The sequence below is a fragment of the Protopterus annectens genome, chromosome 3.part0 (assembly GCF_019279795.1).
Source record: "Protopterus annectens isolate FY-2018-M chromosome 3.part0, PAN1.0, whole genome shotgun sequence".
Taxonomy (NCBI): domain Eukaryota; kingdom Metazoa; phylum Chordata; order Ceratodontiformes; family Protopteridae; genus Protopterus; species Protopterus annectens.
In genome coordinates, this window is record NC_056731.1 from 1,381,830,294 (window position 1) to 1,381,855,884 (window position 25,591).

Sequence of the window (25,591 nt, forward strand, 5' to 3'; positions counted from 1 at the left end):
AGACCAAAACTGCAAATGACTTCAGGCAGGAAGCTATTTCTGAGGGCAGAGAACAGTTGAGGAGAGCAGGGGAAGACAGTAGCTGTGAGACGTTTATATAAGCTACATAAGTTGTGGGAGAGTGAATAATGAGTAGGTGATAGACACAGGGAAAAGTGTGAAGGGCGAAAAGTAAAGAAAAGATCAGACTGGGGAGCACAGGGGTTCGAGTTGGTTGGTAATGATAGGTGGAGGGTGGGGTAATAGAACAGGGTAGAAGGGGGTGAGTGTCAGGGAGGATGTACTAGAGAGCCGACCAAGCCGAGCTTGAGGGGTAAAATATATAGATGGGTATAAAGGTATACTATGACATATAACACGCTATAAAGTGGCTCCTGCTGGGTTCAGTCTTCTGAATGGGAGGGTGAGTTTTCTGAACTTCACTTTGCCTGGGTCTTCCTGCAGTGGAGTAAAGACGACAAATCCTGCAAGGGGAGTCTACCTAAGGCAAGACAGTAGAAAAATAGGAATTTGCTTACTTTTAATAAAATAGAACAGTTTTAGGGGATCCAACAATGTTAACATTCTAGTGCACTAATAGTGAGACAGTGGGTATTAACAACATTCATTAAGAGTTAGCATTTAAGAACAAATTATACTTCTACATAATATTACCAAACAATGAAAGCAATATGCAGTTATTCAATAATTAGTACTCCTGTCAGTAATTCAGCTACACAATTCTAAAGATAAGTAATCACAGAGTGTAATACTCAGCAAGTAGTTAGGCCACTTGAAGGGTACAAGTTATGCTATGTAGCACTCTCTTTGTGCTAGTTATACAAGTCATAAAAGTAACTATTAAGCTTGAAAATGTGTTTCTCACTTAGGGGAGACAGCTTTTATATACAAAGATTATGAGCTATATAGTCTATAGCCTACAGGAGGTACAAAGACCCACAACACCAAACACAGTGTCCAAGATAAATATCCCCAGTGTCTGCCACACTTTTGCTGCATCTTACAATTGAACATACAGTTTCAAAGCTATGCTCGCTGTAACAACTACCATTTTGGCTTGGGAGATATGTCAGCAGTCAATACAGCAGATTTAGTGCAAGATAAAGTAAACTAACGATAAATATTACAGTGTTTGTGCAAGAGAAAAGTTATTAACATTATTATAGCAGGTCTGCGGGCTTTAGCAGCTTTTGTTATGCTTATAAGGAATTACCAGCAAAGGCCAGCGGTACAGACTGTTTACAGTATCATACCGGTCTACTTTTCCCTGCACATCCAGCATACAAGTCCCTAAACCGGGTTAATAGTAATGATGTGGCAAAAATCTTGAATATATTACACTAGACATCAAGTAAATGAGGACAGAACATAAGCTAACAAGAACAATGGACAGTACAATACCATAATACTTAGCCGCTCGTTTAACAGATAAGACGCTGAACCAAGGCTGGTTTTGACTGTCTTTAAATTACGCAGACCAGGTGGAGGGAGTCAGCAAAATAAATTTAGACATTTCAGACCACAAAACAGACTTAATAACAACACCATTAAGCACTATGTTACACACAGAAAGATTAGGTTATTATATATAACAGAGTACTGGTGTACTATGTTGATACAACAATTCTAGAACTCACATATACATTACTATGCCACGAGTTAGTATAAGATACAAACGCATACCCTTAGGTACTTTTAATCAGTTCTGGTATCTAAACAAAGCAGTTACAGGTTTACTATTCATATATAGCACATCTGTTGCTCACATTTACACTAATATTCGGTTTACAAATGTATACCTTTACAGTCAACTCTGGTTTTGGTACTTGCTCGGAAACTAGTAGGGATCCTGGCATCTTTTGTATAGTAGCGGAGAGCGTTGGTAAAGGGAAAGGTGCCAAACCTATGGAGGGTTTATAAATGGCACACAGGATCATGGAAGACTGGGAAATGTACTGGGACAGAGCGAGGGAAAGTAGAGATAGAAGGAAGGTTGAGAGCAGAGGGAAAGCAGAACGGGGACAAGGGGTGGGGATACGGAATGGCCCTGGCCATGGAGAGACTAATGAGAGAAAAAACAATTAAGCTTATGCTTGTTAGTTTAAATAGTCAGTTAATGCGGGTGGTATCGCAAGATAAAAGACTGCAAATGACTTAAAGCAGGAAGTTATTTCTGAGGGCAGAAAACAGCCGAGGAGAGCAGGGGAAGACAGTAGCTGTGGGAAGTTTATATAACCTACATAAGTTGTGAGAGAGTGACTAATGAGCAGGTGATAGACACAGGGAAAAGTGTGAAGGGAGAAATGATCAGACTAGGAAGCACTGGGATTAGAGTTGGGTGGTAATTAAAGGTGGAGGGTGGGGTAAAAGAACAGGGTAGAAGGGGGTGAGGGTCAGGGAGGATGTTCTAGGGAGCCGAGCAAGCTGAGCTTGAGGGGTAATGTATATAGATGGGTATAAAGGTATATTATGACGTACTTTAACATGCTATAGACAGACTCCTGCTGGGTTCAGTCCTCTGAATGGGAGGATAAGTTTTCTGAACTTCACTTTGCTCGGGTCTTCCTGCAGTAGAGTGAAGAAGATGAATCCTGTGAGGGGAGTCTACCTTTACAGTCAGCTCTGGTTTAGGTACTTGCTCAGCAACTTAGTAGGGATCCTGGTGTCTTGTGGATAGCAGCAGAGAGCGTTGGTAAAGGGCTAATAACAATGGTGATACTTTCCATATTATCTTGGAAGGTGAATGGTCGCACAAGTACAGACAAAAAGGAAAGAATACTTAATTATATAAGAAATGCGAAGTGTACATAACAATGCTATTGGGGACTCATTTGCTAAGACCTGAGTATGTGAATTTGATAAAGAAAGTATTCTGGGATGGATATTCTGTAGACTATCGTGAACAAAGGAAAAGAGGAGTACTTATATGATATGAATTCTTAGAGGAGCTCCATTAGTGATAAAACAGGGAGAAAAAATATAATAATGACAGATTTGTAGTAGTAAGGGGCTACTGGCAAGGGATAAGGATTACACTGGTATGAATTTATATTCCACCTAAAACTGCTTTTTTGGAGCTTAAACGTTTTGGGAGAAATAATCAACTTTCGGCAGACAATATTATTTATAGGTGGAGGCTGGAATTTGATTTGCAACAATGAGGATGTCTCTAGCAGGCCTAGAAGGGAAAATATAACAAAAAAGGGGTACATTTCTGAAGAAATTTTTGGAAATATTTGGTATTACAGACATGAATTTAGTATCAAGAACTCTAAGAAAATGTATATATTATTCCCCAGGGTACAACAACTGGGCTAGACTTGATAGAGATTATATATCACAGTAACATGTCCATTTAATTATGAAATTTGATTCACATCCAGTACCTATTCCAGATCATCCACCAATAATTGGCAAGATACAAAATGTAAGGTAATAAAGCAAAGATGAGATACTGATGCTTCCCCACCTACCTGTTAAAAGGAGAGAAATTTAAGGAATGAGTAGTGGAAATTATCTGGGAGTTATTAGGGAAGTTAGAAAATACACCAGAAGTTATACCTAGGGAGTAGGATAAAATGAAAGGGGATTTTAAAAATAGGGTAGAAATAAAAGAAAAAAAGATCTGGTTAAGAAGTAATAATTATTATGTAGAGGGGTGACAAAGGTTAAAGCGTTACAAAATAAGGGGAATCTCACAGAACAAGAGGAGGCACAATTGCAGAGTGCTAAAGAGAAAGTAAGGGAGTACCGGGATAATATGCATGAGTTTAGAAAGATAGCTATTAAGCAATGTTTTTTTTTTTTTTTTAATAATAACTCTGCAGCACAACAACTTAGGCAACAGAAAGTAGAGAAGCTTATTGCCAAACTTAGGGAGCCTATAACAAGAACAATAACGACAGATCTTGTAGTGGTATTACAGATATTTTGGAAATTATATGTAAAGCTCTATAATGCAGAGAACTGGGGAAATCAAGAAAAAGCACACATGCAAATATTTATAAAGACTTAAATATGCCAATGTTAGATGCAGCTGAGGCTCAATAACTAACAGTTAAGATAACGAGATGAGATAAAAACATTGTGATGTAAAAGCAATCTGCAAGAAAGTCTCCAGGAGTAGATGGTATTCTGTTGGAAGTTTGGAAGTTAGGACAGAAGAAAGTGAAGATATGGAAAGTTTTGTTTAACAGTATTTTAAAATTAGGGCAGGCACCAACATCTTAGAAAGAAAGCTGTGGTGGCTATACCACCTAAACCTGGTAAAGACCCATCTGATCCAGCTTCATATACACCCACTTCAATTGTGAACTGTGATTATAAAGTCTTTATGCCTATAATGGTTAAACGAATGCCTACGATCATGCCAAAATCGATAGACATGGACCAGTCCAGTTTTGTGGAGGGGAGGGAAATATCTAACAATATTAATAGAACAATGATGTTTCAAAGGGAAGCAGAATGTAAGAAAATACGGTAAATATGTATTATCGCAACCAGATTGTTAAGTTCAAGAGCACCTGTTTTACTGTCATTTCTCGTGCCGGAAAATGTTGCCAAAGGGTCTTCTGAAGTGTGCTTGTGTCACAGAAGTGTGTGCTGCTTTTCCTTGTAGGTTAATAACATTTTAAATTGCTCCTGTGAAGATGCATCTGTGGGATTTGCCCCAGACTGAAAAAGACATGATAAAATTATTTCAGCAGTACGGCATTGTTCCTGATGCTCGAGAATGCAGTTCAGGGCATCCAATGAAGTTATATTTTGGGAAACAAATATTTTGGAAATGTAATGTGGAGAAATGCTATCAGCATGTCGTCATACGTACTGGGAACTGGTTTGAAGGAAGTAGACTACATTTTACAACACCATTAAATTTTATTTACTGCTGATGTAAAGAGTAGAGATTGATACAATTCTGTTTTGAAGAACTGGAAATGTCAGATAAAACAGTAATGACTGGAATAATTATTTACGAGACATCTTTGCACTTCAAATGGAAAGACAAGAGAAAAGAAAAATAGGTGGGCCAGGTCATATTGTAGAAACTGATGAAAGTTTATTCACCAAAAGAAAAAGTAATACTGGACGTGTCCTGCCCCAACAATGGATATTCAGAGGGAAATGCAGGGAGACCAAGGAAACTATTCTGGTAACTGTGCCAGACAGAACTGCTTCAACTTTATTCCAGAAAAATAAGTGAGTATATTAAAGAGGGTACCAATATTAATTCAGACTCCTGGTGAGCTTATTAAACTAAGGAACTTGAAGAAGCTAGTTTTACACATGAGAAGGTTAACCATAAATATAACTTTGTGGATCCTGACACTGGTGTCCATACTCAAGGCGTTGAACACATATGGGGTTCTGGTAAATGGAGAAATAAAAAAAAAACAGCTCATCACCATTTGGACTCCTAAACTCAGATTTGAAGTAGTAAGGATACATCTGGCATGAAACTCAAATTGCCCAGAGAAATGACTGCTTTGAAAGTATAATGAATGCAATAGCTGTCAACTTCACACCACAGAGTCAAAAACAACCAACTAATAACTTGTTCACATTAACACAGCAGTAAAGACAACAATGACCGCAAAACTGCTTCTAAACCCGACACCTGCACAACACATTCCTACTTACTACAGTTAAGATAACTAATTTTTCCATTTTCAATACAATCCTTCCTTTACTGAAACATTAAAACATTGTGCGAAATAAACTCTTTTCTGAAAATATACCTTTTCTGTGTCTGTGGTCTCTTGGTATATATTATTTTGTTGAATTATCATTTTTTTTCTGTGTTGTAGCATTACAGTAGTTTGGTATACTAGCAGCCATGTTAATTTTACTTCCCATTAACTCACATTGGTAATGCATGCTAAACAGGAAGAGGAATTTGCCAGTTATTCCTGTTCCTGCTGCTTAACCAGTGTGATCCAATAGTAGTTCGGACTTTGAATACTCCTTTTCAGTATAAACATGCACTCGTTTCCTGAGAACTCTGACAATTACGGTTCCTGAAAAATCTGGTTGCGATAATATGCAAGTACAGAAAATGCTGCTGTTACTGTTGGGTCTTGATGCTGAGAAAGCATTCGACAGAGTAAGCTGGGATTTTATGAGTAGGGCAATGGAAGCATTTGCATTTTCTGATACAATAACAAGGCTAATTAGAAGGATATATGAGGGATCAGAGGCAAAAAAAATCAAAGTGGGAAGGTTCCTCTTTGATAAGTTGTGTCTGAAAACAGGAACAAGGCAGGGGTGTCCTCTTTCCTCTTTGTTATTTGCTTTATATTTAAAACTACTAGTAAAGAAGTATATAAATGGTATAGTATTCAAGAAAAGTTGCCTTTATTTGCAGATGATATTACTGTGTACCTGATGGAACCAGAAAATTATATCTCAGTATTGTGGAATATTCTGAAGCAGTTCTGGGTTTTTGGGGAAATATAAAATTAATGAAGATAAAACAAAGGCAGTAGATAAAAACTATGTACCACACATAAACTGGTTCAGCAATACCCAGTATTTATGAGGACATGATAAAATGAAGTACTTAGGAATATGGATTAAAAAGGATTTGATTATGGCAGCTAAGGATATGTGAGAAGAGGCTAAACAAAAGCCAATACAAAAACTGAGAAACTGGAGGCTCTTGCTTATAGATATGGATAGCAAGATACAAGCAGTAAAAATATTTTTAGTCTCATTAGTTTTATTCACAGACTAGGTCATTTTTTATCAACCACAGGAGAAGCTGTGGATAGTAATTAATAAAGAGTTGAAAGATTTTATTTGGGAGAGAAAAACAGCAAGAGTCAAATGGGATAAGTTGATATTCCCAACAGAACAAGAAGATTTAGGATTACCTGATTAGAAGGGATATTTTAGAGCTACGTAGAAAAGGTTCTTGTACATAACACCAGCAGAAGGTTACAGTCCAAAGTGGAAAGGGATGAGGATGATGAAGCAGGGGGTAATTCAAGAAATAAGGAACAAATGGGAATTCATTAGAATATTATATTCATAAAGAAGCAGAAAGCATGCCAAGAACTAAGCCAACATGGGAATGAAGAAAGAAAATTCTGCCAGTAGGGATGAGTGCAATTATAGGTGCAGAGAATAGACAAGAGAAGGTTGGAATTTACTGGAGGAAGCTGGCAAAAAAAAATAGGGTACTGGGAACAAATAAATAGAGAAAGAAAAGTAACAGAGTGGTAAAAGATCAAGAAGACATTTGGATTGCAGGATAGTGATTGACTTCCCTATCAAGGATTGATATCACAGTACAGACAAAGAGAAAGAGATAGGAGAATCCTAATTGAAAGATCTGCATGGGTTGAATTTAACTGATTGTAGAACAGAAGCTGCTGTTAAAAAGGGAAAATTAGTACAGCATATAAAATATGGCACATTAAATATAGGAATCAATCGGAAGAGGTCAGAAAACAATTAAGAGGAGAGATTAGATATGCAATTCACGAAGAAACGTTGGGAGGAAATGTGTATGACTCCCAAATATGCAACATACGTGTAGAAAACTTAGAATTTTTGCCTGGAAGTATTTGCATAGGTACTTTTATACCCCAAACAGACTCCAAAGATTTTTTCCTCAGGTGTGATAGGGAAGAAAGAGGAAACTGGGAACATATGTTTTGGGAGGATAATGAGTTGGCAGACTTTCCCTACAGAGTATTTTGTCAGGATTACTAAGCAAGCAAAAGTGTAACTAAGGAAATGACTTTTTGAGGTGGATATGGGATCTGAATTGCCTAGATATAGGAAGGCCTTCTTAAGTTAAATTCTGGTGGCTACAAAAAAAAAAACAATTACTAGAAAATGAAAATTCAAAATCTACTATACTTGAAATAGTAAATACTGTAACAGAGAAAAAGAACAGGAAGTGGGATCTTTAGAGAGGAGTAGGAGTAAGCTACATTGAAGAAATGGAAATTGCGAGAACAATACATGCAGAAAATGTTTTGGACGAGGAATGAGGTTTAGAAGATGGCAGGAATTGAATAATTTATGCAATGTTGCTTAGATTATACATTACATATATATATATATATATATATATATATATATATATATATATATATATATATATATATATTGTTACATATCCTGCAACGTTTGTAAATGTTAACTTGTTAATATGGTTTGATTAATTTTATATAATTATAATTCTGCCTACATCACAAGTGATAATCCAATAAAGGTGTTTAAAAAACATTAATACAAAAGAATAATTATGCTACATACATACTATTAGTAGACCGGTCTCATTTTTTAATTGGAATTTACAGATTGTTATTGCTTGATGATTTTACATTGTCCATTTGAGTTTCAGAATTTATGAAAGCTGTTTGCTAAGCATAAATATTAAACCCTCCTTCACCTCTATCCCTATTTTCTTATAAACGTTTATGCACTCCTCTGCCATCTTCCCTTTTGTAGATATTTAATTGCTGTCACTACTTTACCCTTTCTCACGTGCCTTTTCATACAGTTTGTAACTGCACCCTTATCTGTCCTACTAATGCACAGCATCAGTAGTATTCTGTAAAGCAGTCCTTAAACTCCTTCCTGTTATTAATCTCTGCCTTGTTTGGTTCTTTAAAGCCCTTACACTTTCTTCCTGTCTCTTGGATGTCCTTCAAGGATGCATCTGCAGTCCTAACAAATGGGTTGTCCTGCCTCAGGCAGCCCTTCGGTCGGCCGGATACCAAAGTCTGGGTCTGGCCTCGGCTGATGTCGCACTTCACCCGACGTCATAGCTGCTGTGAATTGGGTATAAAGGCATCAGCCGACACCATTTTCCTCAGTCTTTCTTGCCGCGCGGTGCCCGAAGCAGAAGCTGTTCGCAAGTGCCGGTCAGTCAGATCCAGAGATTACTACTACCGAAGACTTCTAAAAAGCTAAGTACCCCGTTGGGAACTCTTTCTTGCCTCAGCCGATGTCAGAAAAAGTAAATAACTGTTTAACTTGTGGGAAACAAATACCTCATAAGGATTTCCACTCTTACTGCCTTCCTTGCTTAGGCCCAGACCACGACGTAGCAGCTTGTCTAGCCTGTGCTTCCTTCAACCGACGGACACTTAGACGTCGGTCGGAGTTTGCAGAGGAGTTTTTCGGCCCCGCTTTTGCTTACAAAATGCCGGAGACACCGACTTCACAATTAGCTAAAAAGCGTAAGGAAAAGGACCGACACTCGCGGTCCGCGGTTTCGGCCGAAACCACGGTTAAGCCAACCGCGAGTGTCTCGGTTTCGGCTGAAACCGAGTCCACGGTTCTTCCTTCAGCCGAAAGCATACCTCCTATAGCCGAGGCCTCACTCAGCATTGCTGAATCTGCTGCTGAAATTTCCCCTGCTGTAGCAGGTTCCCAGGATTTATCAGATACTATTCCTTTAGACATATCTACTCCTGCACGTGGAGCTGCTAGGCCCCCTGCATCTATGTCTATCAAGGCTTTTTCCAGGGCTAAAGCAGCTAAAACTTCTAAGGCCTTGCCTGCTAAAACCCCGTCACACAGGCCTACCTCTAGTTCCCAAATGCTCAGCCTGGCTGAGGATCTCATTTCCTTGATCAGGGGATCCGAACCTCACCCTGACAGGGCCTCTCAACCCCCTCCAGAGAAGAGGCCTAGAGCAGAGCCCCCTGAGCCAGTTTCAACTGATTATTCCTCGGATGATTCAGAAAACTCAAATCCTCCAGAAGGCCCTTATTCTCCATATGAGGACTCTGATGCAGAAGACTCCATTCCTTCTGCCTCTCCTCCTGAGGAATTTTCTTTTGGGGAAACCCTGCATGCTATGAGAGAGCAATTTCAATGGCAGGGCCAGGACTTTTCAGATTCAAGGAAAAGGCTAAGGACCTTTTTATATTTACCACAGCACAGGCCTTTAGCCATTCCTCCAGTACTAACAGTTGTGGATGATGCATTTAATGATGCTTGTACTGCCCCTGACTCTCTACCCCCGGCCCCTGCTAAGCCTGACAGATATTACAGGGTCCCGGACACACACTTTCACTTGTATAAGGCTCCTATTGCAGATCCTGAAACTATTTCACAGGGCCCCAAAGCTGTAGCAGCTGCCTCTGCCAAAAACCCCCTCCCCTCTGAAAGAGAATCTAGGGCATTAGAGAGATGGGTTAAAAAAGTTTATACTTCTGCTACTCTTTCGGCTAGGGCCTTAAACTGTCAATTCCACATGATTCAGTATCAGGAATTTTTGTTAGACCAGCTAAATAAAAACTGTCCTCTCCTGAACCTATAGACCGTAAGTCCCTTCAGGATTTGGTACATAACACTCAGCAGGTCAGTAATCATTCCTTAAAATGCGGCTATGATGCACTGGAGGCTTCCTTTAGATCAGCTATGACTGGTACAGTGATCAGAAGGCATGCATGATTAAAAGAGCAATCCTTACCAGACCATGTAAAGTCAAAGCTCCTAGATGCTCCCATGGAGAAACAAAGTTTGTTTGGCTCCCCTGCACAGCAAGTGCTAAAGAAGGTGGAAGAAAAAGCAAAATCTGTCCAAACAGTCAAGGATTTCTTACAGGTCCAGCCTCCGAGGTTTAGTAGAAATTGGCCTTCGAAGAATTGGTCCTTTCCAGACACCTCCAGAGCACAGAGGGGCAGAAATAGACGCCCAAGAGGCAGAGGCCAATCCAGAGGTGCCTACAGGCGACGTCAGTGGCAGCCTAACAACCAGAGAAGTACTGCCACAGATCCAGCTACTACCACTTCCACAGGACAGACACAATGACTTGACTCTACCAGGGAACAACTGGAAGCACCCTTAGGCGGAAAGCTAGCCTTATTTTCCGTAAACTGGCATTACATTACAGGAGACAAATGGATTTTACAGACAATAGACAAAGGCTACAGGTTTCACTTCCACACTCTACCAAAAAAGAGAGGAATGCCAAACCTACCACCAAACCAAAAAAAAAACGCTCTAGGACAAATCAACCACTTACTAAGGATGAGAGCTATAGAAAAGGTACCGTCTATGGAACAAGGACAAGGATTTTACTCCAGACTTTTCCTGGTACCAAGGAAAGAAAATCAATGGAGACCTATTCTCGACCTGTCCGCTCTGAACACATATCTCATTGTTCCAAAATTCAAAATGCTGACCCTACAGCAACTTCTTCCCATGCAAGGAGTCTTGGCTGGTGACTCTAGATCTCAAGGAGGCATACCTGCATGTCCCTATACGACCAGATTGCAGAAGATACCTCAGATTTCTTGCAGGATCAGAGCATTATCAATTCTCAGCATTGCCCTTTGGCTTATCTACTGCGCCCAGAGTATTCACGAAATGCCTGGCATCAGTAATTGCTCATTGCAGGCTTCAGGGAATTCAGATTTATCCATACCTGGACGACTGCCTAATACAAGCGGACAACAAGACCAAATTAACAAAAGATTTGGAAAAGGTTATACAACTACTGCAAGCCCTGGGATACACAGTCAACATGAAAAGTCAAGGCTGGTACCATCCCAAAGGATAACATTCTTGGGTGCAGAACTGGACACTTCAAATCAGATGGCATTTCTCACAGCAGAAAAGCAAAAGCAACTACCACTCTATTTCATGGCATTAACAACACAGAACCAGCTTACAGCAAGGAAAGTCCTGCAAGCCCTGGGTTACATGGCATCCTGTATAATATTGATTCCACATGCCAGACTGCATATGAGGAAGTTGCAATGGTACCTAAGGAATTTATGGTCTCAACACAAGCACAGTCTAGAAGCCCAGATTCCAAGAATTCCATGCCTGAAGCAAGAATTCCTGTGGTGGGCTCAGGCCTGTCAGTTGAACAGAGGACTGCCTTTCCACAAGCCTCTCCCAAGCCAGACTATCACCACGGATGCCTCAGACCTCGGTTGGGGGGCACACATGGTGGACAAGTGTATACAAGGCCTATGGACACAAGACCAGCTGAACCTACACATAAATCAAAAAGAGATGCTGGCAGTGAAACAGGCAATTCAGACATTCAGACCGTTTCTTCAACAGGGTCATTTGCTGATAAGGACGGACAACACCACAGTCATGTGGTATATCAACAAACAAGGAGGCACACACTCATATCCTCTATGCCGGATGGCAATGGACCTGTGGAATGTGGTCCTGAACCTCAACATTCAGCTGCAGGCCATATTTGTGCCAGGAAAAGAAAATATACTAGCAGACACCTTAAGCAGAACTACCACGGATGCCCACGAATGGATGCTGCATCCAGACTTCTTCAAATCCATTACAAAGAAATGGGGACTACCAGAAATAGACCTGTTCGCATCCCCACACAACCACCAATTGAGGAAATTCTGCACAAGGACATGCCACCCACTTGCTTGGAAGGTGGACTCCCTCTCCTTCAGTTGGGAAAACCTGACAGCATATGCATTCCCACCTCTTCCTTTGATGCACAAAGTGCTACTGAAGATCAAAGAAGATCACCCAAAGATCATCCTGATAGCTCCAGACTGGCCGAGGAAGCATTGGTACCCGCTACTGAGGAGTATGTCTCGGACACACGCATGGCCTCTACCTCTAGTTCCTTTACTGCTAACACAGAACAACTTCAAGATCCTACATCCAAACTTGAAAACACTGCAGCTAGCTGCTTGGAATATTACATAAAACAAAATAACCCAGATTTATCTCAGAGGGTTAAAGACATTATCCTGGAGGCTCGCAGACCCTCCACAAGGAAGACTTATTCAGCCAAATGGAAAAGATACCTCATTTGGAGTGCAGCAAAAGGAGAAAATGTATCATTAGCAAACATAGCTAACATTCTGGAATATTTAGCAGAGCTTTTCCACAATGGCCTGTCTTACTCCTCCATTAAGATTCATGCATCAGCAATTTCAGCAGAATACAACATGGAACCTCCAGTCTTCTCTCATCCTCTACTCAGGCAGTTTCTGAGAGGAATTAAAAATGTAAAGCCTCCAAGGAAGCCACCTTTGCCTACATGGGACCTTAATTTTGTGCTGGAAAAGTTAACACTTCCCCCTTTTGAACCAGCAGCAACAGCAGAATTACAGTTCTTATCTTGGAAAACTGCTTTCCTGCTTGCAATCACTTCAGCAAGAAGGGTTTCTGAATTACAGGCATTAATGGCAGTACAGCCCTTCCTTATCTTCCATCAGGATAGAGTGTCCTTGAGAACTAACCCTACTTTTATGCCAAAAGTGGTCTCCAGGGTATCATTGAACCAAGCAATCCACCTACCAACATTCTTCCCCAACCCACAGAACAGGGGGGAAAGACTACTACATACCTTGGATGTGCACAGGCAATTGCGCTACTATCTGGACAGAACCAAGAACAATAGAAAAACTGACCAGCTTCTGGTAGCATATGCAACAGGAATGGAAGGAAAAGCAATTTCAAAACAGACAATCTCAAAATGGATAGGAAATTGCATTAGATTTTGTTGCTCTTTTCATGGAAAGACAACTCCAAAAGACATCAGACCTCACTCCACAAGGGCTATAGCCAATACTACAGCTTTCTTACGAGGAGTGGCTACCAAAGACATTTTAGAAGCTGCTACTTGGAGCTCCGTGCATACATTTGCCAAGCATTATAATCTACCTTTATACTCCAGATCCCGAGCAGGTTTTGCAACTGCTGTTTTGCAAGGGATCTTAACTACACCATAATCATCTTAGTGCCTCCTCCCCCAGTTTGGCTATGGTATTCTACCCATTTGTTAGGACTGCAGATGCATCCTTGAAGGACATAGTACAGTTTTGTACCTACCATAAATGTAGATGTCCGAGAGGTATGCATCTGCAGTCAGGATTACCCACCCTCCTTCCCCTCTGTGGTACTCCTAGGGTATTTGCCCATCTTGTAGCTAGCTGGGGGAATCTATTATGGTGTATTTGTTTGTATATATGTATATACATGTTTATTTTTGTTTGTTCTCTACTGTTTGGAATCATTTACATTTATCCAAATTTAGCCTTCCTAGAGGGCACCTGGCATCTGGGGCAAGAAACACTGAGGAAAATGGTGTCGGCTGATGTCTTTATACCCAATTCACAGCAGCTATGACGTCGGGTGAAGTGCGACATCAGCCGAGGCCAGACCCAGACTTTGGAATCCAGCCGACCGAAGGGCTGACTGAGGCAGGACAACCCATTTGTTAGGACTGCAGATGCATACCTCTCGGACATCTACATTTATGGTATGTACTAAACTGTACTTTATTCAACCTCGACACTAACAACTTAATCTCCACATCTTCCTTTTGCCATTATTTGGTCTCCTCTTCTACCCTTTCAGCCTTCATCTTTCCCTTTTCCTTCTCCTGTTGCACCCTCTCCTTCACATTCTCCATACGCCTCTCATTCCTTCCACCCTACACCATCCATATCTACAAATTACTGTTTCGGTATCCCTAAACGTTTCTTTTTAGGATACTATAAGTTCTATTTGGGCAAGTGTCACACTCTTCCATGCCATCTTTATCTTTGCCTCCACAATTTAATCCTTTCCCTAGAATTCTCCTTAATCAAATTTGTTTGCCATGCTTTTTAACCACAAGGTTCTAGCTGACCCTCTATACATCCGAGGATTCCACTTCCAGAGTACCTCTTCCTTTCCACTACCAAATCATGTCAGCATTGCTAAATCATAAGCCAATAAACTATGCTGTTATTTCTATCCTCTCATCCTTCCATAAAATAATCTAATCTACCAGAATTCTAACCCATTAGCTTGCTTGCCTAAACTCGTTCACTCCTTTCTACCCTCCCATTTCAACCTCCATATGATCTTAAAAAAGTTACACCTCTTTTACATAAATTAAGATGCATTATGGAAGAAAGGTAAAGATGTGTAAGATTTATTTTAGGGGATTAAGACATTTTTCAAAAGCAGAAATGCTCAATCACTAGGCATTGAGCCATGTTTTGTAAAAGTTGTTTTCTCGTTCTAAATTAATATGACTACAGGGAAAGGAAAATATTTTAATTTTGATAAAACCCTAAGTATTTTACTTTCCTCCAGGATGGTACACGCTCAGCACAGAGTATATAATTTAGAAGATAGTGTGGAAGATTTTTTTAATAGTATTGTGAAAGTAGCTGAAACCAGAAATGTTTTATGAGCATTTTCATTACAGGGATGCTCATCATAACCATTAAAAAAGGTACTAAAATTATACGAGACTGGGGAATCTCTCAGTGACAATATGAACATGAAAACAATCTGTTACATCAGTAATATAAAAACTATCATTGTACCTATGGTATTGTCTTTTTTTGCACCCAGGCCATTGCATGTATCATTTGGTCAATTCATCAGTTTTCGTGCGAGTCGTTTTTACCAAAATCTTATGTTTTTGTCAATGTATTATTTTTGTCAGTATATTTATTAGTTATGTGATTTAATGACTATTATACTTTATACCAAGGTCTCTGATCACTTGTTAAGCGAGCTAATGATTGTCAGATACTGTTTTACCTTCTGGGCTGGTTGTATCTGAAAAGGGCTCATGGACTAGCCCACTCACCAGCTTAACAAACAACCAAATAAACATATGTGTACACATACATGACCTACAGGCTGATACCACTGCAGTACTGATATACTAAGAAAATAGTGGATGCTAGAATGTGTCATCCTCTTTGCTAACACTGCACCAAAAGTAATACTAAAAACAGTTAGTGGTTTTGGACAAACCATGCAAATGCAGTTGTCACTCATTGTTATATAAATCACTAGTAATAACATATTTCAGACTTTTTTTCAGTTGCACATTTACATTTATACCGAATCTTTGTCAAACATACTTCAAGAAATAAATTATAGCAGAACAGGTGCCAGTGATTAACAGTCTGCCCCAATATTTCATTATGATTTTCTCAAAGTGCATGGGCACTTTCATAGGTGTGCCATTATTTATTTTGTTTCTCGAAACATACTGCATACTTGGTGCTGTCATACACTGGTCTTGGATTTCTAAACAGTATGACTGCATATGTAGAGGTTTCCTACTACTTTTAGAAAACCAAAGCATTCACCTTGCAACTAATAGTGATTTGATCTCTGAGCCTGTTGGCTCCAAAATGAGGAACAAAGCAAAAAAAAAAAAAAGTAAAAAGGCCCAAAGCAGTACATTTTAAGTACTGTTGCTATTAATTTAAAAAAGTTGACAGAAAAAGAGAATGTGAATTAATACATATTTCTGAAGTTAAACGAAGTCTGTAACTGTTATGATTACCAGTGTTTACCAACACTTACCTGTAATCCACCACCATTTCTCAAAAGGTGTTCAATTTTAGGACAGATGGGGCACATTTCAAGCAAAAGTAGCGACAGACATAAAAAATAGACAGTTGAGAGGTATGCTGTAGTTCCGTAACAAGACCACACACCATTTCAGCTAGTAAAATAATAAACATACTCACGTTTCTGAGAGTTGCCATCTCGTTTGGAAGCTTCGAAATTATATTATTTTTTAGTTGAAGACTGACTAAAGCAGACAGGCGTTCCACAGCATTTGGGACTTCCTTAAGTTTCTTTCCGTTAAGGTTTAGGATTTTAGCATTTCCCTGGATTGCTCTCATCAGTAGCTTATTTGACATGGCATATACTGGGATGCGCCCGTAGTGCAGAATGACATTCAAAAGACAGATGAAAGTGAATTCAATAATTTCGTTAATGAAAGCTAATTAATGTCTGTACTAAGAACAGACACGCTGTATAAAACAGTTCCGGGATTTTTTTTTTTTTGCCAAACTTAAAAGGAATGCAGTGTGTTTCAATGAACCCGCGAATGTTTCCTATTGCCATGGAGACGTGACGCCGTCAGTTGCAGGTTGAACGTTCAGCAGTCCAGTTTCAAAAAGTCAGCAGTGATATAGCCGCCAATTGTTTCTATAAAACAAACTCGGTAATGGTTTGATGGAAGAGTGTGAAAAACTACCCGATACCCAGAGAAGGAAATGACTACGAGTGCAATTTTTATGAGACAAAAATAGCCCCATTCAAAAGTTCTGCCTGCGTATAGTAGGAAGGCAAATAGTAAACGGCTTATGGAATGAGTGTAAAAGTTCATTTACTACACGAATTACTCAAATATAATTCTAAAATATTCTGGTAAAAATCTCGAATTCAAACGCCAACATTTCTACACTTTTTTCACATTTAACAGCAGATGGCAGCATCAAAATATGTTGTTGTGACTTTCGGCTTGTCCCGGTTAGTGGTCGCCACAGCGGAACTCCGGTCCGCTAATGATTTTTACGTACCGAGTTGCCAGCCCTGACGCACAACCTTCAACGAAGGTACGCCCATTCACGCATGTCTCCACGCAGAAGACGCTCTATTTTATTTTTATTTATTTTACATTTGTCGACCCTAACTGGATATATGTCCATTTTCAGTAGAGGCCCGGGGAGAAAAGCTCCAGGACAAAACATATGAAAAATTGAGAGTCGTACCGGACAGCGTCTTACTGTGCGGCGACAACGCTACCACAACACCACTACCACGATAGCGCAGCATCAAAATATGTAAGAAGTAGAAAACAAACTGGCGCCAAGCTCTGCCGGCAACACTGTATAGTAAGTAAAAGCGGCAACTAAGTAAACAAAATGGAACTACATTAAAATATAAAAAAAGAGAAACAGGATTCTTGAAGAAGCATTGTTACGCTTAACTCCTGCGTTACTCATTTTGACTCTACCTCTCAATTGTCCAGATTTTTTCCGTCATATTTGTGGTCTGTTCCTCATAAAATTTGCAGTTTTCTGACATCATTAAAGACTGAAGTTCAGTAAGTTGTTGTGTCTTTCAGCTTTTCCCTGTTAGGGGTCGCCACAGCGGAACTCCGGTCCGCTAATGATTGGCAGTTGATTTTTAGATACTGGCTTGCCGGGCCTAACGCACAACCTTCAACGAAGGAATGCCCATTTACACATGTCACCACACAGAAGACACTCTAACTGAGAATCGAACGGGCAACGTCTAACTGTGAGGCAACAGCGTTACTGCAGCACCACCACCGCAGATACTGAAGTCACTAAGTAATACCAAATAATGACAGACATTTTAGTTTCGGACTTCACATCTTTCAGAAAATATATAGGTTTTGTATTAGAACATTACCCCACCAGATGCGCAGTAACAAGGACCGCCCAAATCCCGCTCAGCACACTCCGCATTATTTTTAAAACTGCTTTGAATAAACTTGGGAAAACCATCCTCACAGAAATGAGTATGCTAAACTTTGTAATTATTTCGGCTTTGTATTAGAACATTACCCCACAGCGATGTTCGTGCAGGAATGAGTGTGGTCTACACATAATTGACAGGGCTGAGTGACAAGCCATGTAGATTATACAGTGAAATGGTAAATGTCAATTATTTTCTACATTTATAAGTGCACCGTGGAAAACACCGCATGTCCTGGGTGTCTGACTTGCTTTGTCATTTTGTACTTAACCACATACTGTCTCGTGTAGGGTAAGAAGCAGGTTAGAAGGGCAGTATGTACACAGTATCCACAAGTTCCCGTTTTGCAGTCCATACCCCTAACTCTTGCACTCCCACCTTTCTTTGCTATAATGTTGTGCAGTAATTGCTGCACCCTCCACCCCACCTTTCTTTAAACAGTTTTTTTTTCTGGAGATAATGCAACAATCAATATTCTGAGGCAGTGGGACAATAAATACATGCAATAAAAAAGACCACCCAGAAAGGTCGCCACCCACACCCCACACCTACAGGATAGGAATTTTAAGTCTGTGTAATACATTTTATACATGCAGCATTTTATGTGTTTGCCCCCTCCCCTTTAAAGAATTGTAATTGTCAGTGGAGGGATAGATTCCTGTCCCAGAGACTTCCAATACTCTGGAACAGACTACCCATCTATGTCAAGCAAAGTTCTTCATTAGCACTCTTCAAGAAAAATCTTGATGAGTGGATGGGAAATAGGAAATACACCCCGGGGATCACTTCTGTGTCTCTTCTCGACAGTGGCACAGGAAAATAACTTTCTTGGGTGGCGTAAGCCAGGGAACCTTGTTGGCTAGGCTTACGTAGGCCCTTGGGCCGATAGCCTAGTACCTACCTATGAATCTGTGTAATAGTGTAATATTTTTCTATAAATGCAGCATATTCTGTGTATGTTGTAATAGGTAAAAATCTGTTTGGATCGGTATACCATTTGTAAGTACACGTTCTGCCAAATTATTTAGTCTAACACGTAATAAATATATCCAAGCTTTTGATTAATGGAAATTGGAAATGCTGGTACCAGCAAATAAGGGAGAAAAGGCTTTGTATTGAATAAAAAGTTTACCATACTCATTTCTGTGAGGATGGTTTTCCCATGTTTATTCAAAGCAGTTTTCAAAATAAATTAATGCGGAGAGTGCTGGGCGGGGTATGGGCAGTCCTTGCTACTGCGCATCTGGTGGGGTAATGTTCTAATACAAAACCATTATTTTAATACAAAGCCTTTTCTCCCTTATTTGCTGGTACCAGGATTTCCAATTTCCATTGATCAAAAGCTTCAATATATTACATGTTAGGCTAAATAATTTGGCAGAACGTGTACTTACAAATGGTATACCGATCCAAACAGATTTTTACCTATTACAACAAACAGAGATTATGCTGCATTTATACAAAAGTATTACACTATTACACTGAGAATTACAATTATTTAAAGGGGAGGGGCAAATACATAAAATGCTGCATGTATAAAATCTATTACACAGACTTAAAATTCCTATTCTGTAAAGGACTTTTTTATTGCATGTATTTATTGTCCCACTGCCTTAGAATATTGCTTGTTGCTTTATCTCCAGAAAAAAAAATGTTTAAAGAAAGGTGGGGGGTGCAGGGGGGCTTGCCCCCCTGCAAAAGCAGTTACTGCACAACATTATACCAAAAAAAGATGGGAGTGCACGGGTTATGGGTATGGACTGCAAAACGGGAACTTGTGGATACTGCGTACATACTGCCCTTCTGACCTGCTTCTTACTGTGCAACACATCATCTGGTTAAGTATAAAGTGACAAAACAAGTCAGACACCCATGACATGCGGTGCTTTCAACGGTGCACTTATAAATGTAGAAAATAATTGACATTCACTATGTCACTGTATAATCTGCATGGCTTGCCACTCAGCCCTGTCAGTCATATAGGCCACGCCCATTCCTGCACAAAAATCAATGTTGGGGTAATGTTCTAATACAAAGCCAATATATAATAATGCAAAACGTGTTATTCTAAAAACTTTCTAAGTTTATAGGAGCAATATTTAAAATTGTTGGGCCTGTGACCCCATTATTTCTGGCTTTGTCCAGATTTCTTGCACTGAGAGGTTGAAATGTATGCTGTAGGTCTTGTTACATAGGTTAAATGTATTTGACAAAAGTGCACAGTAACCTCCAATGTGGCAAACTACCTCTTCTCTTACGTTCCAAAAAAAAAAAAAAAGAACATAAAAAGGGGAGAGAAGGTTGAGGGGATTGCCCCCCCACATGCATAGAAATAATAATCAACGACATTCACCTGTGTGTGAGTGGGTGTATGCATATCTAGCGCCCTCTTCATATACATATATATATATATATATATATATATATATATATATAAGAAGTTATGTCTTATCATAACGTTCCATCTGTGTTGCTGATCTTCATTCATTACTGATGGGTTATCGGTTTTGTCCTCGGAACCAAGCCGGCCAATATCAAGCTTGCGTCAGCCAAAAACTCTCTAGCCAAGTTCCTACCCAGAATGTTCTGTTCCCTGTTACCTTATATCGAGTTTGCAAATTGATAGATAAAAGAAGAGACTACCTCTGGTCATAACAGACCTGCAATAAAGGAGTACATGAGAACAACCACTCTGGAAGGGGGATGGAGGATGGGAAGTAATGAATGAACGAAGGTCAACAACACAGATGGAACATTATGGTAAGACATAACTTTTTTATCTGATGTTGTTAATCTTCCTTCATTCCTTACTGATGGGACAGAGTCCCCAGCTACCTGTATCCCTGGGTGGCCCTCATGAAAGGACATTCCTGAGCACTATGGAGCCAAAGGAAGCTCTACCTCTGAAGGCCAAGTCCAATTTGTAATGAAGAATAAAGGTATGAAGTTTGGCCCAAGTTGCAGCTGAGCAAATATCATTGAGGGAAGCCTTAGCATTGCCATATATCTTGTAGAATGTTCTTTGACTCTATGAAGCAAGGTGAGATTGTATTACAATTTCTCAGCCATGAAGCCAATGTAACTTTTGATACAGGATGACCCAGTCTAGGTCCAGAAAAAGCCAGAAACAGTTGGTCTTTTTTACGGGTAGATTTTGTTCTGTCCAGATAAAATCGTATTTGCCTAGGAACATCCAAGGAATGCAGGCAATACTCTCCCTTGTTAGAATGGTTAGGAAAGAATACTGGAAGGTCAATAGATTGGTTGATAGACCGCTCTGACACCACTTCTGGTAAAAAGGTAGAATTAGTTCTCAGTGATACCCTATCCTTATGGAAGATAAGATAGGGAGGTTTGATGCATAAGGCCTGAAGTTCCGACAATCATCTGGCTGATGTGATTGCAATTAAAAACAAAGTATTCCAAGAGAGAGATTTTACATCACACGAAGACATGGGTTCAAAGGGGGGAGCTGTTAGAGCTTGCAGAACCAATGCCAAATCCCAAGGTTGTACTGGTTCTCTAAAGGGAGGTTTTAGGTGGATAACCCCTTTCAAGAAAGTCTTGCAGAGTCTGCATGACATAAGTGAAGAATCTTGAAAACCAGTATGGAAATTTGAGATGGCAGCTAAATGCACATGGATAGTAGAGGCAGACAGCCCAGAGTGGAAAAGATGTGATAAGTAATTTAGTACCACCGAAACTGGGGCTGACAAGGGGTCTAATTGTTTATTTGCTGCCCATGGACAGAACCTTTTCCATTTGTTAACATAAATTAGTCTGGTGGACGATTTATGAGATGCAATAAGAATATTGTGCACAGGGGATGAGTGGTTTTCATGCCTGGCAGTCATTGGAAGTAGAGAAACCAAGCTGTCAGTTTCAGGGTTGTTAGATTGGGGTGACTCAGACCCTGCATATGGGAGATCAACGTTGAGGATGGGTTGAGAATCCACAGTTGATCTAGCAGGTGAGGCCAGAGGAAGGGAAACCAGACTTGTCGAGCCCAATATGGAGCAATGAGGATTACTCTGCTCTTCAACTGTCATGCTTTCTTCAGAAATTGGGAGATGAGGAGAAGACAAGGATACTCATAAAGTAGACTCGAGGGCCAAGCGTGGACTAGAGCTTCCCTTTGTGACTGTCCCTGAGGGGGGATTAGGGCAAAATAGTTGCTGCACTTCTAGTTGGTTGGGGAGGCAAATAGGTCGCAGCAAGGCTGGCCCTAGCAGTTGAAGTTTTTGCTGCTATTATAGGATTGAGGGACCACTCGTGAGGTTGTAGAATGCACCTGCTCAATTTGTCTGCTATCACATTGGAGCTCCCATCAATGTGCATTGCAATTAGAAAGCGGTTGTAAGCTATCACCCATCGCCATATTCTCAAGGCCTCTTGGCATAACAGGTAAGATCTGGTGCCCCCTTGTTTGTTGATGTACCAGACCACTGACATGTTGGCTGATTGGATTGCAATAGTCCCTGATGGAAGGATGGAATGAAATGCTTGCAGTGCTAGAAACACAGCCTTCATTTCCAGGACATTGATATGCAAAAGGGCCTTTGTCTCCGACCAGGTGCCTTGGACTGAGTTTCCCTGACATAGCCCCCCCCACCCCATCAGGGAGGCTTCCGTGGTCACTGTGGCTATCGGAAGATGGGAGTTGAAGGGGCGAGACCATTGTTGGGGATTTTGAGATGTCCACCAGAGTTAATCTTGCTTGCATCTCTGAGTTACACTTATCTGAAAAGATAAAGGATGTCATAGAAGGTAAAACTGAGTGAGAAGTAGCCACTGAAGGAGTCTCATGTGAAATCTGGCTAGAGGAACAATGGTAATTGAGGCTGCCTTTGACCCCAATAGCTGGAGTATAGATCGAGTGGAAGATTTGTGATGACAGAGCAGCAGTTGAACTTGTTGCCTTATTCTCTGAAGCCTGTGTTCCAGAAGGGATGCTGTGCAATTTCTCATGTCCAACAGTACCCGTATAAATTCCAAAGACTGAGCTGGGGTTGTGTTGGATTTTTCCCAGTTTATAGTGATTCCCAGACTTTGAGCTGTTAAGACAGTATACTGCAGGGCTTCTTCCAGTAGACGCTTGGTGGGGGAGGTGAGGAGCCAGTCGTCTAGATATGGAAACTCCTGGAATCCTTGAAGTCGCAAGTGAGTGATAACCATTGCCATGCATTTTGTGAACAATCTGGGGGCTGTAGAGAGACCAAAGGGCAGGGCTCGAAATTGGTAGTGACTGGCTCCTATGCGGAAGTAGAGGTATTTTCTTGAGCATTTGTCCATGTTTATGTGGTACGACGCATCTTGAAGATCTATAGAGCACATCCAATTGTCTTCTTCCAGAAGAGGAAGGATAGACTGAACCATGACCATCCAGAATGGTTCAGTGTACTAAGATCCAGAATTGGTTTCCAGGCCCCTGTCTTTTTTGGCACTAAAAAGAACCTTGAGTAAAAACCAGATCCTATCTGGTCTGGGGGGACCGTCTGGATGACTCCTTTTTGTAGCAGCTTTTGGACTTTGTGTGCTGCTGCTTCCCTTTGACTGGGTGGAACATCGGGTAATGCTTTTGACGAGATTGGATAAAGATGGAAGAGGATGTGATAGCCTCTGGATATTATCCATTGTATCCAAGAGTCGGTGGTTATATTTTGACAGGCAGCGGGGTACAAGGAGAAATGACCCCCGACCACTTCCAGAGGTGAGCAGTCGGGCAGCACTTCAGGAGTGCTGATAGGGTTGACCAGAGAAGGAATCTCTGGAAACCTGGTTTCGTGCCCCGAAAGGGGCATCTTCCATTGGAATTTCCCCCTCTGTCTCTAGGGGAGAACTTGGCATGTGCATCCCAGAAAGAGCCCTGTGATTTCTTGTGCCACATCTTCCCGCTCCTCTGTTTTCTGGAGTAGAATCGCTGAGGAGTGGTGTGTCTAACACCAATGGCAGACAGGGTCTTGCCATCTTGTTCTCACCTTACCAGCTTATCTTTGACTTTAGGGACAAACAAAGAAGCAGCCTCTATGGGGGCATTCATGAAGAAAGCCTTAAAGGAGTCCGCAAGGTTGCAAAGGCACATCCAGGCATGTCATCTGGCAGCTATACTCGTGCCGGCTGCTCTAGCCACCCCTTCTGTTACATGAGAAATAAGACACATGGGAGAGTTGTAAATGGACTCTAGGGTGGTTATCTGAGAAGCCACATTGTCATGGACCTCGTCAGAAACAGCTCCTGCCAAGGTTTCAGAAAGCTGGTTGATAAGATCTCTCTGAAGCCTGGTAAAATGTGCCAAATAAATCCAAGACCTCACGGCGAAGGTTGATGAAGCAAATACATGCTTCCCTAATCTGTCAGTCACCCGGGACTCCTTGTTGGGCGGATGGACAGTTTGGCTCTCTTCTACCAAATCCTTCTTAGTTGCAGCTGCTACCACCATAGCATCTACTGGAAGACCTCGTGGCCAATGTGGGTGCTCAGCTGGGGGAGATGATATTTTATCTGGCCTCCTTGGTATCGCTTCCAGGGTGTCAGGAGCCTTCCATGTGCACTGGACAAGCTCATCGGCAGGCGGGGTGACCCAGAAGGTTGGGGGCTAGGCACAAAAAGCCTGCAGGAATATGGATTCCTCAGAGGAAGGATTAGAGGACTTCCAGTCACCCCTCTGTCTAAGGATCATGAGGATGTCACCAAAGGACACCTCATCAGTGGGTGATCGTGTGGACCCTTCCCAATCATCAAAATTCGTATCTTCAGTCAGTGACTCCTCCATTGAGTCCATGTGCTTCCTCTTATACAACACTTTGCGGGGTACTTCCTCAGTGGGAGGTTCTGTGGAAGACTGCAAAGAGGGGGTCTCCTTAGGAGGAGAAACCTGAAGCTCTTGTGCCCGGTGGTTGAGGCTTGTGACAGTTGTGGCACAGAGGGGGGGGGACGCCAACAAGTGAGATTTGCCAGCGGAGGCAAGCGCCCTCTCCATGGCCTGGAAGGCTGGCCCACCCAAGGAAAGATGGGAGCCTGGAACCGAGCATGACAACCTTGGAACTGGGGTCACACCCCGCCCTGACTAGCCTGCCCCCAGACCAGGGCTGTCAAGAGGACCGTGAACCATAAGAGAGAGAGGATCCCCTGGAGGGTGCCATAGAAAAAATTGGTGTGGAGCCAGGAATGCCCTCTCCCATGGCACAGCCACTGGCCTGAGAAGAGCCCAATGCACTGAGGGCCACAAAGATGACTCTGGTTCCAAAGTGAGATCCACTATTGGAGTCAGAGGAAGGGAAGCTGCTGTCGGAGTAATAGGCTTCGAAACTTGAGTAAAAGTTGAAGGAGGAATGTACGTTGGGGTTTGAGGAGATATACGTTCACC

At 41.1% G+C, this 25,591-nt stretch overlaps 1 protein-coding gene across 1 annotated transcript in view; it reads right to left on the reverse strand.

The window, feature by feature from the left end:
- Positions 1–16,874, reverse strand: part of LRRC69 (leucine rich repeat containing 69) — a 902,784-nt gene extending 885,910 nt beyond the window's left edge. Inside the window, exon 1 of the mRNA XM_044065468.1 lies at positions 16,458–16,874. Coding sequence (XP_043921403.1) covers positions 16,458–16,634 — 177 coding nt within the window. The 5' untranslated portion in view covers positions 16,635–16,874. The remainder of the gene's footprint in view (positions 1–16,457) is intronic.
- Positions 16,875–25,591: the final 8,717 nt, after the last annotated feature.